General features: G+C 37.7%; 1 protein-coding gene across 5 annotated transcripts in view; it reads right to left on the reverse strand.

Moving 5' to 3' along the window:
- The window catches only part of ksr (kinase suppressor of ras), a 341,876-nt gene that overhangs the window by 95,948 nt on the left and 230,082 nt on the right, over nucleotides 1-15,846 (reverse strand). For 4 of the 5 annotated variants that reach the window (XM_090373903.1, XM_090373904.1, XM_090373900.1 and 1 more), the window contains exon 13: nucleotides 10,473-10,566. In XM_090373903.1, coding sequence (XP_090230029.1) covers nucleotides 10,473-10,566 — 94 coding nt within the window. The remainder of the gene's footprint in view (nucleotides 1-10,472; nucleotides 10,567-15,846) is intronic. The other variant, XM_090373901.1, reaches the window with a different exon arrangement.

Consider the following 15,846-nt stretch of genomic DNA (forward strand, 5'->3'; position numbering starts at 1 on the left):
ACAAGTGGAAGAATCACATCAGAATTCAGCATGTTCAACCCATTAAAGGCCTTATACACCTCAATTAGATCACTGGAATTTGGGGAGTACAATGTCTACAGAAAGGATAGACAGGATAGGAAGGGAGGAGGGGTTATGCTATTAGTTAAGAAACACATAAAATCCAAGGAAGTGAAGCCAGTTGACATCGCTGGACAGTGCAGTGTCGAGTCAGTTTGGTGTGACATAAGCATTGGGAGATCAAAATTGAGAGTAGGAGTGTCCTATAGGCCTAATGACTCTGATGAGTATAATAAGAAACTGTACAGAGAAATAGAGTGGGCCAGTAAATCAGAGAGTCTTATAATGGGGGATTTTAATTTCCCAGATATTGACTGGAATTTGGGGGGCTGGTCACTCACACACTAGCAAGACTTTTGTGGATTTATTGGATGATTGTTTTCTACATCAGTATGTTAGGGAGGCAATTAAAGGGAGTAATACTCTTGATTTGATTATCAGTAGTGATTCTTCATGCATCAGGAATCTGCAGATAAATGAACCACTAGGTGGCAGTGATCACAGTGTTCTGAAGTGGCATTTACTCAAAGAGGTAACTACCATTAGGGATAAAGGGAAGGTGTATTGCTTTCGTAAAGGCGACTACGATGGACTGAGATAGTATTTAAATTCTATACAGTGGGATCAACTGATGATGTTACCAACAGCAAATTCAAAATGGGAAGCATTCAAAGAACTTATCTTGGAAGCTACTAGGCTTTACATACCAACTAAGAAATATTGTTCAACGTTTAGGCCTAAATGGATGTCAGATGAACTAATGAGGCATATGGCAGAGAAGAAAAATGTATGGGATACATACAAATTAACACATGACACAGAAGCCTATGATATATACAAGTTGATCTGTAACCAAGTTACAAAGGAGGTTAGGCAGGCGAAGGCAGATTACGAGAAATCCTTGGCAAGGGATGCAAAGAGAAACAGCAAAGAGTTCTTTACTTATTACAAAGAGTTCTTTACTCAACTCTAGAAGGAAGGGGATGAATCAGATTGGTCCACTTGATATCGATGGGTCAACTGTTGATGATCCTGCTCAGGTAGTTAACAAACTAAATGAATATTTTGCATCGACATTCACACATGAGGAGTTATTTAGCGAGGGGAAAGCCAGAGCTGTATTCAACTCTAGCAGTAAGCTAGAGAATCTTGTAATAACTGAGAGTAAAGTGGAGGAGACATCGTTGAAGATAAACACAAGAAAGACACCCAGTGTGGATGGGATCTATCCAGTTATATTAAAGGAGGCAGCAAAGGAAGTAAGCAAACCCTTAGCCATAATTATGAGAGCTTCCTTGGACTCAGGGGAGGTACCCATGGACTGGAGATGTGCAAATGTGACCCCAATTCACAAAGGAGGATCAAAGGCTGACACAAGTAATTATAGACCTGTGAGTTTAATTTCTGTTCCCGGAAAATTAATGGAGGCACTGGTTAAAGAAGCACTCCAGGATCATCTAGACAAGATTTCAGTTATAGCTCGTACACAGCATGGTTTTGTTAAGGGGGAGGTTTTGTTAAGTCTTGCCTGACCAATTTGATTGGATACTATGATGCAGTCACAAAAGAACTGGATGCAGGGAATAACTTTGATATTATATACTTGGATCTTAGAAAGGCTTTTGATACTGCTGCACATGGAAGACTGCTGCACAAATTGGAGCAGTGTGGCATTGGAGGCAAATTGCTGCTATGGATAAAGGGGTGGTTGAGGGGGAGAAGACAGAGAGTGGTAATCAATGGACACTGCTCATCGTGGACTAATGTTATTAGTGGAGTCCCTCAGGGTTCAGTATTGGGTCCTTTATTGTTTTCTGTATTTATAAATGATATTGATGATGGTATATCAAGCTTAATATCCAAGTTTGCGGATGATACGAAGGTTGGCAGGGCTGTCAAGGACACTACTGACACTATGCTGCTGCAACAGGATCTGAAAGGTTGAGCAGATGGGCTGAGAGGTGGCAAATGAAGTTTAACATTGACAAATGTAAAGTACTACATATGGGAAACAGCAACCCCAGAGCAACGTATCAACTCTGTGGTACTACACTGGCAGTGGTAGAGAATGAAAGGGACCTGGGGGTGGTTGTGCAGGCAGATGTGAAGTTTTGTGAGCAGTGCAGACGGGCTGCAAGAGTAGCTCATGGTGTATTGTCGATGATATATAGGAATTTTTCTAGCAGGGATAAGGAGGTGATTATTCCATTGTATAAGGCGATGGTCAGGCCACACCTTGAGTACTGTATACAGGTCTGGAGGCCTCATTTCAAGAAGGATGTAGAGCTGCTGGAACGAGTACAGAGAAGGGCAACAAGAGTAGTGAATGGAACAACGGGGTGCTCTTACGAAGAAAGGCTTAAGTTTTGCAAATTACAGTGTCTGCAGACTAGGCACCAGCGAGGTGATCTGATAGGTGTACAAAGCCTTGAATGGTTTGGGCAAAAATTCAAATTGAGGAAAGACAGATGTAGGATAGATGTGCGGAAATTTGCCTTTAGCCAGTGGGTGGTTGGTAGATGGAACAGACTTCCATCCCTTGTCGTGGAAGTTGAGAGCCTAAATAACTTTAAGGCTCAGCTGGATAGGTATTTCGAACAAACAGAGGGGTGAAGTGGAAGTGGTTATTTTTTATTTATTTATTTTACTTTATTTTTTTTTTGGCTGATGCTGCATAATCTTGCTTTCTTGCATCAAATGCCTCTACTAATGCTAAATCACCTCGCAGATGCCTAGTCTCCAGCCACTGCAATTTGCAGCAATTAAGCCTCTCTTGGTAAGAGGATCCCTTCATTCCCCTCACCAATCTTGTTGCTCTTCTCTGTACACGATCAAGCAAATCTACATCCTTCCTAAAATGAGGCCTCCAGACCTGTACACAGTACTCAAGACGTGGCTTTACCGTTGCCTTATACAGAGGGATAATTACCTCCTTTCCTTACTAGCAAAATTCCTGTAAATCACTGACAAAACCACATGACCTGTCCTGGCAGTTTGTCTGCATTACTCAGAAAACTTCATATCTGACTGAACAATTACTCCCAGATCTTTTTCGTTTTCTACCACCTTAAGTGTAGTACCACACTATTGGTACATTTCTCTGGGGTTACTTCTACCCATATGCAGTACTTTGCATTTGTCAAGGTTAAACTTCAGTTGCCACTTCTTAGCCCATCTGCCCAAATTATCTAGATCCTGTTGCAGTAGCACACTGCCATTACTGTCAAAGGTTAAACTTCAGTTGCCACTTCTTAGCCCATCTGCCCAAATTATCTAGATCCTGTTGCAGTAGCACACTGCCATTACTGTCATTAACAATCCTGCCAACCTTTGTATCATCTGCAAACTTCGACACTAAGCTTGATGTACCTTCATCAATATCATTGACAAATATATAAAACGACAGTGGACCCAACACCGAACCCTGTGGGACTCCATTAATAACATTAGTCCAAGAAGAGCAGTACCCATTGATTACCACCCTCTGTCTTCTCCCACTCAACCATTCTTTTATCCATTGTAGCAACTTAACCTTAATACCATTCTGCTCCAATTTGTACAATAGCCTTCCCATGCATAACAGTGTCAAAAGCTTTCCTGAAATCCAAATATATGATATCAAAATTAATTTTTGCATCCAGTTCCTTTGTAACCACATCACAATATCCTATCAAATTTGTGAGACAAGACTTTCCCTTAACAAACCCATGCTGTGTCTGAATTATTGCTGCAGTCTTGTCTAGATGATCCTGCAATGCATCTTTAACCAGTGACTCCATTATTTTACTCGGAACAGAAGTTAAACTAACTGGTCTGTAATTACTCGTGTCACCCTTTGACCCCCCTTTGTGAATTGGGGATACATTTGCACATCTCCAGTCCGTGGAGAACCTCCCGAGTCCAAGAATGCTCTCATAATTATGGATAAGAGTTTGCTTAGTTGCTTTGCCGCCTCTAATATAACTGGATAGATCCCATCCATCCCAGGTGCCTTTCTTATGTTTAACTTCAACAATTTCTCCTTCACTTTGCTCTCAGTTATTACAAAATCATTAAGCACTCTGCTACAATTTGATAACCTTCTGCCATTTTCAAACCTTAATAACTCCTCATGTGTGAATGTAGATGCAAACTACTCATTCAGTTTGTTTGCTAACCGAGTAGGGTCATCAACAGTCGAACCATCGATATCAAGTGGACCAATCAGATTCATCCCCTTCCTTTTAGAGTTTATATAAGTAAAGAAACCCTTGCTGTTTTTCTTAGAATCCTTTGCCAAAGATTTCTTGTAATCTGCCTTCGCCTGCCTAACCTCCTTTGTGACCTGATTACAGACTAGCTTATATCAGTAATTACAGCCCTGTTAGTTTAACATCTGTTCCAAGGGAAAATAGAAAACCAGTGATTCTCCAAGGGAGAATCACTGGTTAAGGCATGCTGCAATCACAGCATGGATTTGCCAAGGGGTGGTCTTGTCTAATCAATCTGATAGGTTACTAGGATGCAGTGTCCAAGGAGCTGGATTCCAAAAATAACTTTGACATTATATGCATAAGGTAAAATTATATTTGACATATGATGAGGCATATGATGCAAGAAAGCAAGCTTATAACAGCATCAGCCAAAAAAAAAAAAAAAAAAAAAATCATTTTACACATCCAGTCATTCCAAATGTTTGTCTAGTTCAGCCTTAAATTTATTTAAGCTACCTCAATCACATCATCTAGCAGGTGCCAAATCTACAGAAGGTGAAATCTGCAGAACTTAGGCCTTTCTTTGTAAGATCAATCCATTATTCCCCTCACCCTCATGCCCTTCTCTGTACTTGTTCCAGCAGCTTTACATCCTTCCTAAAATCAGGCCTCCAGACCTGTATAGATTACTTAAGGCGTTGGCTGACCATTACCTTATACAAGAGGATAATCATCTCCTTATCTCTGCTAGAAAATTCCTGTATATCATTGACAAGACTCTACAACCTGCTCTGGCAGCCCATTTGCACTGCTCAGAGAACTTCATATCTGACTTCACAATTATACCCAGGTCTTTTTCATTCTCTACTTCCCTGAGTGTACTACCAAACAGTTGGTACATTTCTCTTGCATTACTGTTACCCATATGCAGTATTTTGCATTTGTCAATGTTAAACAGTTGCCATTTCTCAGCCCATCTGCCCAACTTTTTTTAGATCCTGTAGCAAATCCTGTCTTTACTGTCATTAACAACTCTGCCAACCTTTGCATCATCATCAAACTTCAACATTAAGCCTGATAATATCATAAATTTTTTTTTTTTTTTTTTTTTTGTCCTCTCCTTTTTTCCCATTATATATGTGAAGTCAGCATTTTTACTGTTTTGGCATGAAATTTTTATGGCCGGATGCCCTTCCTGACGCCCACCCTCACCTTTTATCTGGGCTGGGGATATGCTATGGTCATTCCCCGATCTTCTGCATTCTCGGTATTTGGTGGTTACGGGCTCGAACCCCAGTCTAATCAGGAAGCATGTGCTACACACTGCTGCTCCTGCCCACCTGGCTACAGAGGTGCCCTGATATCATAAATATTATTGATAAATATACAAAACAACAGTGGGACCAATACTCAACCCTGGGTGATTCCACTAATAACATTAGTCCACAAAGAGCTGTGTCCATTGATTACCACTTTCTGTCTTCTTCCACTCAACCATCCTTTTATCCATTGTAGCAACTTACCCTTAATGCCATACTACTCCAATTTTTACTAGTCTTCCATGTGCAATAGTATCAAAAGCTTTCTTGAAATCAAAGTTTATGATATCAAAATATTAATTTTTGCATCCAGTTCCTTTGGTACCAGAACGGTATCCAATCAAATTGATCAGACAAGACCTTCCCATGACAAACCCACGCTCTGTCTGAACTACTGCTGCAGTCTTCTCTAGATGTTCTGTTCTGCAAAGCTTCTTCAACCAGTGACCCCATTATTTTCCCCAGAACAGAAGTTAAACTAACAGGTCTATAATTATTTGTGTCACTATTTGAACCCCCTTAGTGAATTGGGGAAACATTTGCACATCTCCAGTCCACGGGGACCTCCCCTGAATCTAAGAACTCTCATAATTATGGCTAAGGTTTGCTTACTTCCCTCACTGCCTCCTTAAATATAACTGGATAGATTCCACCCCCCCAGGTGCCTTTTTTATGTTTAACTTCAATTTCTCCTCCATTTTGCTCTCTGTTATTACAAAATCATTTAGCTCACTGTCATAGTTTAATACATCTCTGCCATTCCCCTCCCTGAATAACTACTCATGTAAATGTAGATGCAAAGTACTCATTCAGTTTGCCAGCTATGTGAGCAGGGTTATCAACAGTCAAACCATCCTGTTCCTTCTAGAGTAAAGAAGTCTTTGGATTTCTAGGTTAATAATTTGGATAATTTTCCAAGGATTTCTTGGAAAATTATCCAAATTCAAATATTATCCAAATTCAAAAATTCAAATATTTGGATAATTTTCCAAGGATTTCTAGTAATCAGCCTTCGCTTGCCTAACCTCCTTTGTGACTTGATTGCAGACTAGCTTATATCTACAATAGGCTTCTGTGTCACTTGAAAATTTATATGCATCACATGCATTTTTCTTCTCTGCCACGAGCCTCATTAGTTTATCTGACATCCTTTAGGCCTAAACCTTGAACAGTATTTCTTAATCGGTATGAAAAGTCTAGTAGCTTCCAAGGTTAATTCCTTGAAGGCTTCCCACTTAGAATTTGCTGTTTTTAACATCATTAGTTGATCCCACTGTATAGAATTTAAAAACTGTCTGAGACCAGTGTATTCATCTTTACGAAAGCAAAAACTCTTCCGTTTACCATTGATGGTAGTTATACCTTTAAGTAAATCCACATCAGTATACTGTGATCACTGTCTTAATAAGTGGTTCTTAATGCACAAATAATCACTGCTGATAATGATCAAGAATATTACTCCCTCTGATTGCCTCTCGAACATGTTGCTATAGAAATCAGTCATCAAATAACTTCACAAAAGTCTTGCTAGTGTGCTAGTGACCAACCCACATGTTCCAGTCAATATCTGGAAAGTTAAAATATCCCATTATAAGACATTCTGATTTACTGGACCACTCTATTTCTCTGCAAAATTGTTTGTTGTGCAGAGAAATCATCAGAGTCATTAGGCCTATAACACAACACTCCTACTCTCATTTTCCCTTTCCCAGTGCTTACGTCACACCAAATCGACTCAACATTGCACTGTCCACCAACATCAACTGGATTCACTTTCTTATATTTTGTGTTTCTTAACTAACAGCATAACTCTTCCTCCCTTCCCACCCAGTCTATCCTTTCTGTACACATTGTACAGAAAGGATAGATACCACGACACCATGTCTCTGATATCCTAACAAAATCTGCCTTTGACGTCTTGACCAACAAATTCATCAAATTTATTTACTATACTTCTAGCATTAGTGTACATCCAAGTATACATGCACCTGTTCTTACTCTTAGTTACCCTAGCCCAGCTCATCTATTTACTTGTTCCATGATGACTCCCAGTTCTTGAAATCCCCAAACAACTGTTAATATACTTGGATTGAGGAAAGGCTTTTGATACTGTTGCACATAAATGGCTGCTGTACAAACCAGAGCAATGTGGCATTAAGAGCAAGTTACTGTTAGGGATAAAGGGATGGTTAAGTGAAAAAAGACAGAGTGATTATTAATGGACGCCGCTCTTCGTGGTTCAGCAAGGGTTCTACGCTGGTTCATTGTTATTTTAAATATTTATCAATGATATTGACAAAGGTTGGTGGGGTGGTTAACAAAAATCATCAGGGTGAGCTACTGCAACATTTAGAAAAATTAGACAAATGAAGAAACATTGATAAATGCAAGATACTGCAGATGAGCAGCAGTAATCCCAGAGTAACTTATTAAATGTGTGGTACTGCACTCAGGGTAGTGGAGAATGAAAAAGATCTGGTGGTAATTGTGCAGTCAGACAAATATCCCTGCTAGTAAAGTTTCTGAATATACAGAAACTTTGCTAGCAGGGATAAGGAGGTGATTATCCCTTTGCACATGGCCATGGTTAGGCCTCATCTTGAATACTGTGTACAGGTCTGGAGCCTGCCTCACTTTAAGAATGATGAAGATCTGCTGGAACAGGTGGAGAAGGGCAACAAATTGGTGAATGGAATAAAAGAGGTGCTCTTACCTAGAAATGCTTCAGTTCTGCAAATTGCAGTGTCTCGGGACTGCACCTGTGGGGGGGATCTGATTGATGTGTTTAAAGCCTTGAATGGATTGAATAAGCTGAATGTAGCAGTAGTAGTAGTAGTAGTGGCATGTGATGCAAGAAAGCAAATGTATGAGCTTATGCAGCATCAGCCAAAAAAAAAAAAAAAAATCACACCATTCCCTCCAAATGCCTGTCCAGTTCCTCCTTAAATTTATTCAACCTATCAACTTCCACAACGACAAATGGAAGTTTGTTCCAGCAATTAACCACCCGCTGGCTAAAGGCAAATTTCTGCACATCTATTCTACATCTGTCTTTTCTTAATTTGAATTTATGCCCCCTTAGGTTCGTAATCTGAACAAGTGGAAGGATCCCATCAGAATTCAGCGTGCTCAACCCATTCAAGGCCTTATATACCTCAATCAGATCACCGCGCAGGTGCCTAGTCTACAGCCACTGCAATTTGCAGAACTTAAGCCTCTCTTGGTAAGAGGATCCCTTCATTCCCCTCACCAATCTTGTTGCCCTTCTCTGTACACGCTCAAGTAAATCTACATCCTTCCTAAAATGAGGCCTCCAGACCTGTACGCAGTACTCAAGGTGCGGCTGACCATTGTCTTATACAGAGGGATAATCACCTCCTTTTCCCTGCTAGCAAAATTCCTATATATCATTGACAAAACCCCATGACCTGCCCTGGCCGCCTGTCTGCATTGCTCAGAGAACTTCATATCTGACTACACAATTACTCGCAGGTCTTTTTCATTTTCTACCACCTTAAGTGCAGCACCACACAGTTGGTACGTTTCTCTGGGGTTACTTCTACCCATATGCAATACTTTGCATTTGTCAAGGTTAAACTTCAGTTGCCACTTCTTAGCCCATCTGCCCAAATTATCTAGATCCTGTTGCGGTAGCACACTGCCATTACTGTCATTAACAACCCTGCCAACCTTTGTATCATCTGCAAACTTTGACATTAAGCCTGATATACCTTCATCAATATCATTGATAAATATACAAAACAACAGTGGACCTAACACCGAACCCTGTGGGACTCCACTAATAACATTAGTCCAAGAAGAGCAGCACCCATTGATTACCACCCTCTGTCTTCTCGCACTTAACCATCCTTTTGTCCATTGTAGCAATTTACCCTTAATACCATTCTGCTCCAATTTGTACAATAGTCTTCCATGCACAACAGTGTCAAAAGCTTTCCTGAAATCCAAATATATGATATCAAAATTATTTTTTGCACCCAGTTCCTTTGTAACCACATCATAATATCCTATCAAATTTGTCAGACAAGACTTTCCCTTAACAAACCCATGCTGTGTCTGAATTATTGCTGCAGTCTTGTCTAGATGATCCTGCAATGCATCTTTAACCAGCGACTCCATTATTTTACCCGGAACAGAAGTTAAACTAACTGGTCTGTAATTACTCGTGTCACCCTTCGATCCCCCTTTGTGAATTGGGGATATATTTGCACATCTCCAGTCTGTGGGAACCTCCCCTGAGTCCAAGGATGCTCTCATAATTATGGCTAAGGGTTTGCTTAGTTGCTTTGCCGCCTCCTTTAATATAACTGGATAGATCCCATCCACCCCACGTTAATGGCATTCTTCCACTTGTTGAGACTACACACGAGGGCATATAAATTCAAGCTGAGGATTGATAGCTGCAGGACAGATGTGCAGAAGTTTGCCTTCAGCCAGCAGGTGGTTGATTGTTGAAATAGGCTTCCATCTGTTGTTGTGGAAGTGAATGGATTGAACAAATTCTTGGAAGGTATGGATGAGTGAACTGTTTTTTTTTTTTTTTTTTTTTTTGGCTGATGCTATATAAACTTGCTTTCTTGCATCATTTGCCATTACTACTACTCTAAATAATGTATTTCTTTTCATTGTTATAATTATATAATTTGAAAATCCTTTGACATCATAAATATACTTTGTAGTTACTCTTTATTATTTTTCAAAGGCTAGAAAAAAAGATTCCAAAAAGAATAATATACTTCTAAAAGGAATAATACATTTTTCCTAAAAGAAATCAGGACTCTCTCTTTAGAGGAATAAGATATAACTCAAATTAGCCTGTTTGGTAAACTATTAAAAGTAAAATTAAAAATCTGAATAATAAAAAAAAAAAAAAAAATACCTCTTGTTTGAAAGTTTCCAATGTTTTTTTATCGTCCATATGATCCATGTTTAGCATCTTGACTGCAACGTTACCATGCCAGTTACCCCTTAAATACATATATATAAAAAAAACAAAAAGAAATGTAAATCTGTTTTTGATAAGGAAAAACTGGAAATCATAGTAAGAAAGTAAGAGCATATTCAACTTTATATTTATTTACAAATATACTTCCATAATCGTTAGAATAATATATTACTGTTTATTAGTCTTCATAGACATTTTCTAAGAAGAATTAGGCTACTAGAATTCTGCACAAGACACGCACTTTTAATTTTAAACAGAGTACTTCAGTTTAAAGACGGCTGAAATTTTATGTGGAGGGAGCATGAAAAAAACAAAATAAATTTTAGAGATTTATTCTATAATTATCCTCTCTTGATTTAAATGCTTCTTTGTGTATGTTACAGAACCATGTGTAAAGATACCCTTGATGCTTAATATACTTATACCATCCAAATCTATAAACACCCCTAATCAAGTCAACACAGATGCTTAGTTTCCAAAATTAACTTATAAAATTCAGGTTTCTCTTGATAAGATTATCCCTTGTGCCCATAACCAATCTTGCTGCTCTTCTCTTCAATCACTTAAGTCCACATTCTTCCTAAAAAATGGGATTTCCAAGCTTTGGCTTAAATACTGATAATTCATCTCTCACTGTTCACATCTTGCTATAGAAAGGTTGCTTAGATCACTGAGAACCCCATGAGCTGTCCTAGGGGCTTGCCTAGGTTGTTCAGAGAACTGAACATCAAACTCTGTAATTACACAACCTTTTAATTATCAACTAACCTGAGTTTGCTGCCACCCAAGTGGTATATTATTCTAGGATTACTGCTACCCTAAAGAAATGCCTTGCATTTTCCAGTGCTATATCTCAGCTGCCTACCCTTGTACACCATTCAGCACACATATTTTAAACTTGAAATTGATACATCAATGTTTTCCATGTGTATGGGGCTCTGGGAGAGTAAGTAAGTAAGTAGATGTACACTCTGAGGGTTGCTTCAAATAATATTTTCCTTTAATATATAACCTACCTTAATTTTTCTAGCATGTTCTGTCATTTCAATTTCCAACTAACTGAGACAGTTTATAACAGATGGCAGCATGAAAGTAGCTTTGAAAATCAGAAGGGAAGATTTGCACATGTTGACCCCAGTTGTCCAATTTGGGTTTATAAAAGCCAAAATTGAAGGAATTCAGTTTTGATCCAGAATTTAAAACCAAATCATACATAAATAGGTGTAGAGCAAGGGTGGGCAACCTTTGTAAACGGTGGGCCAAATAAAATGTCTGTAAGGGACACACAGGCCAAAATTTTTTATAGCTTTCCACGATTTTTAGGATTAAAATGGTGTATAATTAAAAAATTGTCAAACAGTTTTGTGTTATTTATTGTAATATTTATACATACATGTACATATAACTAATTTTATTAATAAGAAAAATGAAATACAAATTCAAGATAAAATTACAAAAATACAATTACAGTAACAAAACACAAATACAATTCCAGTAACAAAAATTGCAAATATTTTATTTTTATAATATTTAATGAGAGATTTTATACTGTTTATTTTTATCAGTGAGTCGATATCTGGATTGGCATTTGTCGTAGCAATGCACGGAGTATTTTCTAAATTTATGTGAATAATTCCATTAATTCAAAAATATATATAATAAACAGCAGGCTGTTTATCATATATATGTTTTGAAAATGACCGTGAGCCAAATAACACACATTCATGGGCGGGAGGTTGCCCACCATTCTGTTGCATCAACAAAGATGGGTTTTATTTATTTTTTATATATTTTTTAAAATTCTGATGTGATTTCTGACAATAGGATTTTATATACAAAAGTTTTCATTTTTACAAAACTTCAAAATTCTATAAAATAAGCCACTCCATAGAGCCTGGCAACTATGAAAATTCAGTGAGAAGCTACATACGTGAAAGGGTTAATAAATATTAGAAATGGTAAAGAGCACTTTAATTATGTCTTTAAATGAGATTTTTCTTCACAGGTGATATCTATCAAGAAATAAACTATTTCTAAGACTTTATATGCACCACAATAAATAATTATAATAAAAGAGCATCACATTACATTACCCTTCTCCCCATCACTGCAAAATTCCTATAACTATATGCTTGAATGGACTTGATCTACATTTTATGAAAGTTTCAAATCTTCCTATCTTACTTACGTATACCTTACTTGGTGTTGGATTTTTGGCAAACTCCCGACTCTAATTATTCAGTTTATAGATCATTTGAAGACCAGACTTTTTAGGAAAAAATAAATGCATGAATGAAATAAGCACTATTAAAGAATTATTATTAAATAATGATACATATGATTAAATGCCTTGATGCATATTATTAAATGCATCAAGGCATTTAATTAAGACCAAATATCTGAACAACATAAACAATAACACAGAGAATACTGATTACAAAAGAGCAGTAATGATTCTGAACATAAAAAGTATCAGAAAAAAAAATACAAAAAATCTGTAACAAATAGACTTCAGGTAATCGGTAATCTATAAATTGATTAATAAGATGGGGAGGTTGTTCAAAGATCTGACACTAGTTTATAAGAACATAAAAAAGAAGACATATAACACACAAAAATAAGTGTAAATTTGGTATCATCATCATCAGCCATTTTCAATCCACTGCAGGATGAAGGCCTCTCCAGCAACTTTCCAGTTCCTTCTGTTTTGAGCACTGGCCATCCATTTACTACTCAAAAACTCATGAATTTCATCTATCCATCTCCGCCTTTGTCTTCCAGGTTTTCTTCTAGCTCCTCTTGGGTACCATTCTGTTATTTTCTTAGTCCATCTGTCATCATGTCTTCGAGCTATGTGTCCTGCCCAAGACCATTTTAGTTCTTTATTTTGATAAGAATGTCCTTTACTTGAGTTTGCTGCCTAATCCATGTGTTTCTCTTCTTATCTAACAGTCTGATTCCCAATATAATTCGTTCCATTCTTCGCTGTGTAGTTCTTAGCTTCTCTTCCATTCTTTTGGTGAGTGCCCAAGTTTCACTTCCATAAGTCATGGTGGGGAGTATACATTGATTCATTATTTTACGTTTCAGACAAACTGGGATATTGCTCTTCAGTATGTGACTATATTTCCTGAATGCTATCCATCCAAAATTTATTCTTCTCTTGACTTCCAGCCATTTATCATTATTACAGCTAATAACTTGTCCCAAGATAAGTATATGACTCCACCTTTTCAATTACTGCTCCTTCAATCATTATTTCCCTTTCCGTGGCATACTTGTTCATCATTACTTTTGTTTTAGCCATATTCATCTTTAGTCCAAAATCCTTACTAACTGTGCATAACTGATTAAGATTTTCCTCTAATTCTTTGGGATCGTGGCTTATGACCACAATGTCATCTGCAAATCGTAAATGGTTTAGGTACTCTCCATTCACATTGACTCTTTTCTGCGACCAGTCTAATCTTCTGAAAGCTTCCTCAAGGGCAGCAGTAAACAGCTTCGGAGATATTGTGTCTCCTTGTCGAACTCCTTTCTCGATTTTAAATTTGCTACTGTCTTTGTCTAGTCTAATAAAGGAGGTAGCACTCTCATATATTTTCTTCAAAATCATAATATATGGAGTATCTATGCCTTGTCTTTCCAGTGCCCGAAACATTGCCTTATGCTGTATGGAGTCAAATGCCTTTTCATAAACCACAAATGCCAGGCATAATGGTGTTTTATATTCATTTGCTTTCTCCATTAGCTGTGATATTACGTGAAGGTGATCCATAGTTGAGAATCCTGTCCTAAAGCCAGCTTGCTCTTTCGGTTGATTCTCATCAAGTATTCTTTCTAATCTGTTAGTAATGACCCTTGTGAACAACTTGTAGATATGGGATAACAAGCTAATTGGTCTATAATTTCCAATTTCTGATTTATCTCCTTTCTTATGCAGCAAAACTATGATTGCATTATTCCAATGCTTAGGCATCACACCTTTTCTAATGCACTTTGTGAAGAGCCTTGCCAGTTTTTGTGTTATGTCTCTACCTCCCAATTTTAACAACTCTACAGTAACTTCATCTTCCCCCGGGGCTTTCCGATTCTTCATTTTCTTCAATGCATGTTCTACCTCATCAGGAAGAATATCGGGTATGTCGTATGTGTTGCTACTTTGTAATCCATGTTCCCCACTGCTGGTATCATTCCCTCGCTCCTTGTATAATTCTCTATAGTAGTCTTCTGCTATTTGAATTATGCCTTCTCTGCTGTTTATAAGTACACCATCGCTATTCTTCAGTTTCAGTATCATTTGTCTTTCTGTATTACTGCTCATGGCTGCTGATTTAAATCCTTTGTTTTCCCTTAATGCTTGTTCTACTTTTCTTGTGTTAAATCTTCTTATGTCCTCTCTGAGTCTCTTTCTAATGGCTTTGCATAACTCAGTATACTCAATTTTCTCCCTGTCAGTGTTTTTCTTGCTCTTCATTTGTCGTCTTTGGTTCATCATGACAAGTGTTTCTTGACTAATTTTTTCTTCTTTGGATTTCTGTTTCCCTATAGGTTTCTTGGGCTTTATCACTTTCAGAAAGTTGTAATATTCCTCGTTGATATCTTGGTCCTGAGCAGTCTGCAGAAGCTCAAACTTGTTCTTAAGTTCCAGTACATACTGCTTTTTCTCCTCCTCTGTTATCTCAAAGACCTTTGTATTATTTCCTCGAGTCAGTTTTTTCCTTTCCTTTCCTACATCTATATCAAGTGTACATCTTACCATTCTGTAATCACTTCCAACACTTACCTTATTCAGGACGGTAACATCATTCACAATATATCTTCTGTTAGTGAGGATGAAGTCGATTTCATTAGTTGTTAATCCATTTGGACTCTTCCATGTCCACTTTCTGTTCACCCTTTTCTTGAAAAAAAGTGTTCATTACTGACAGTCCTTGAGATTCTGCAAATTCCACAAGTCTTTCACCTCTTTTATTTCTTTCACCAATTCCAAAATTTCCTAGAGTTCCTCTTTCTGCGCTGTTTTGCCTTTTTCCAACCTTAGCATTGAAGTCCCCCATAATAATAGTGTAGTGGGTTTTCTGCTCATCTAGAAGACTCTCAATTTCAGTGTACATTTCTTCAACCTCTTCATCATCATGGCTTGATGTTGGTGCATAAATGATTATAATCTTTAGCTTGTACCTCTTAGAAATCTTGAATATTAGTCTTGACACCCTTGGTGATGTACTTTTGAATTCCAAAATGTTGTTTTTAAAATCTTTATGGACCAGAAACCCAACTCCACCTTCACTCCTTTCACTGTTTC

Source organism: Mastigoproctus giganteus, chromosome 5, assembly GCF_048544385.1.
Source record: "Mastigoproctus giganteus isolate SK-2022 chromosome 5, ASM4854438v1, whole genome shotgun sequence".
In the NCBI taxonomy this organism is placed as follows: Eukaryota; Metazoa; Arthropoda; class Arachnida; order Uropygi; family Thelyphonidae; genus Mastigoproctus; species Mastigoproctus giganteus.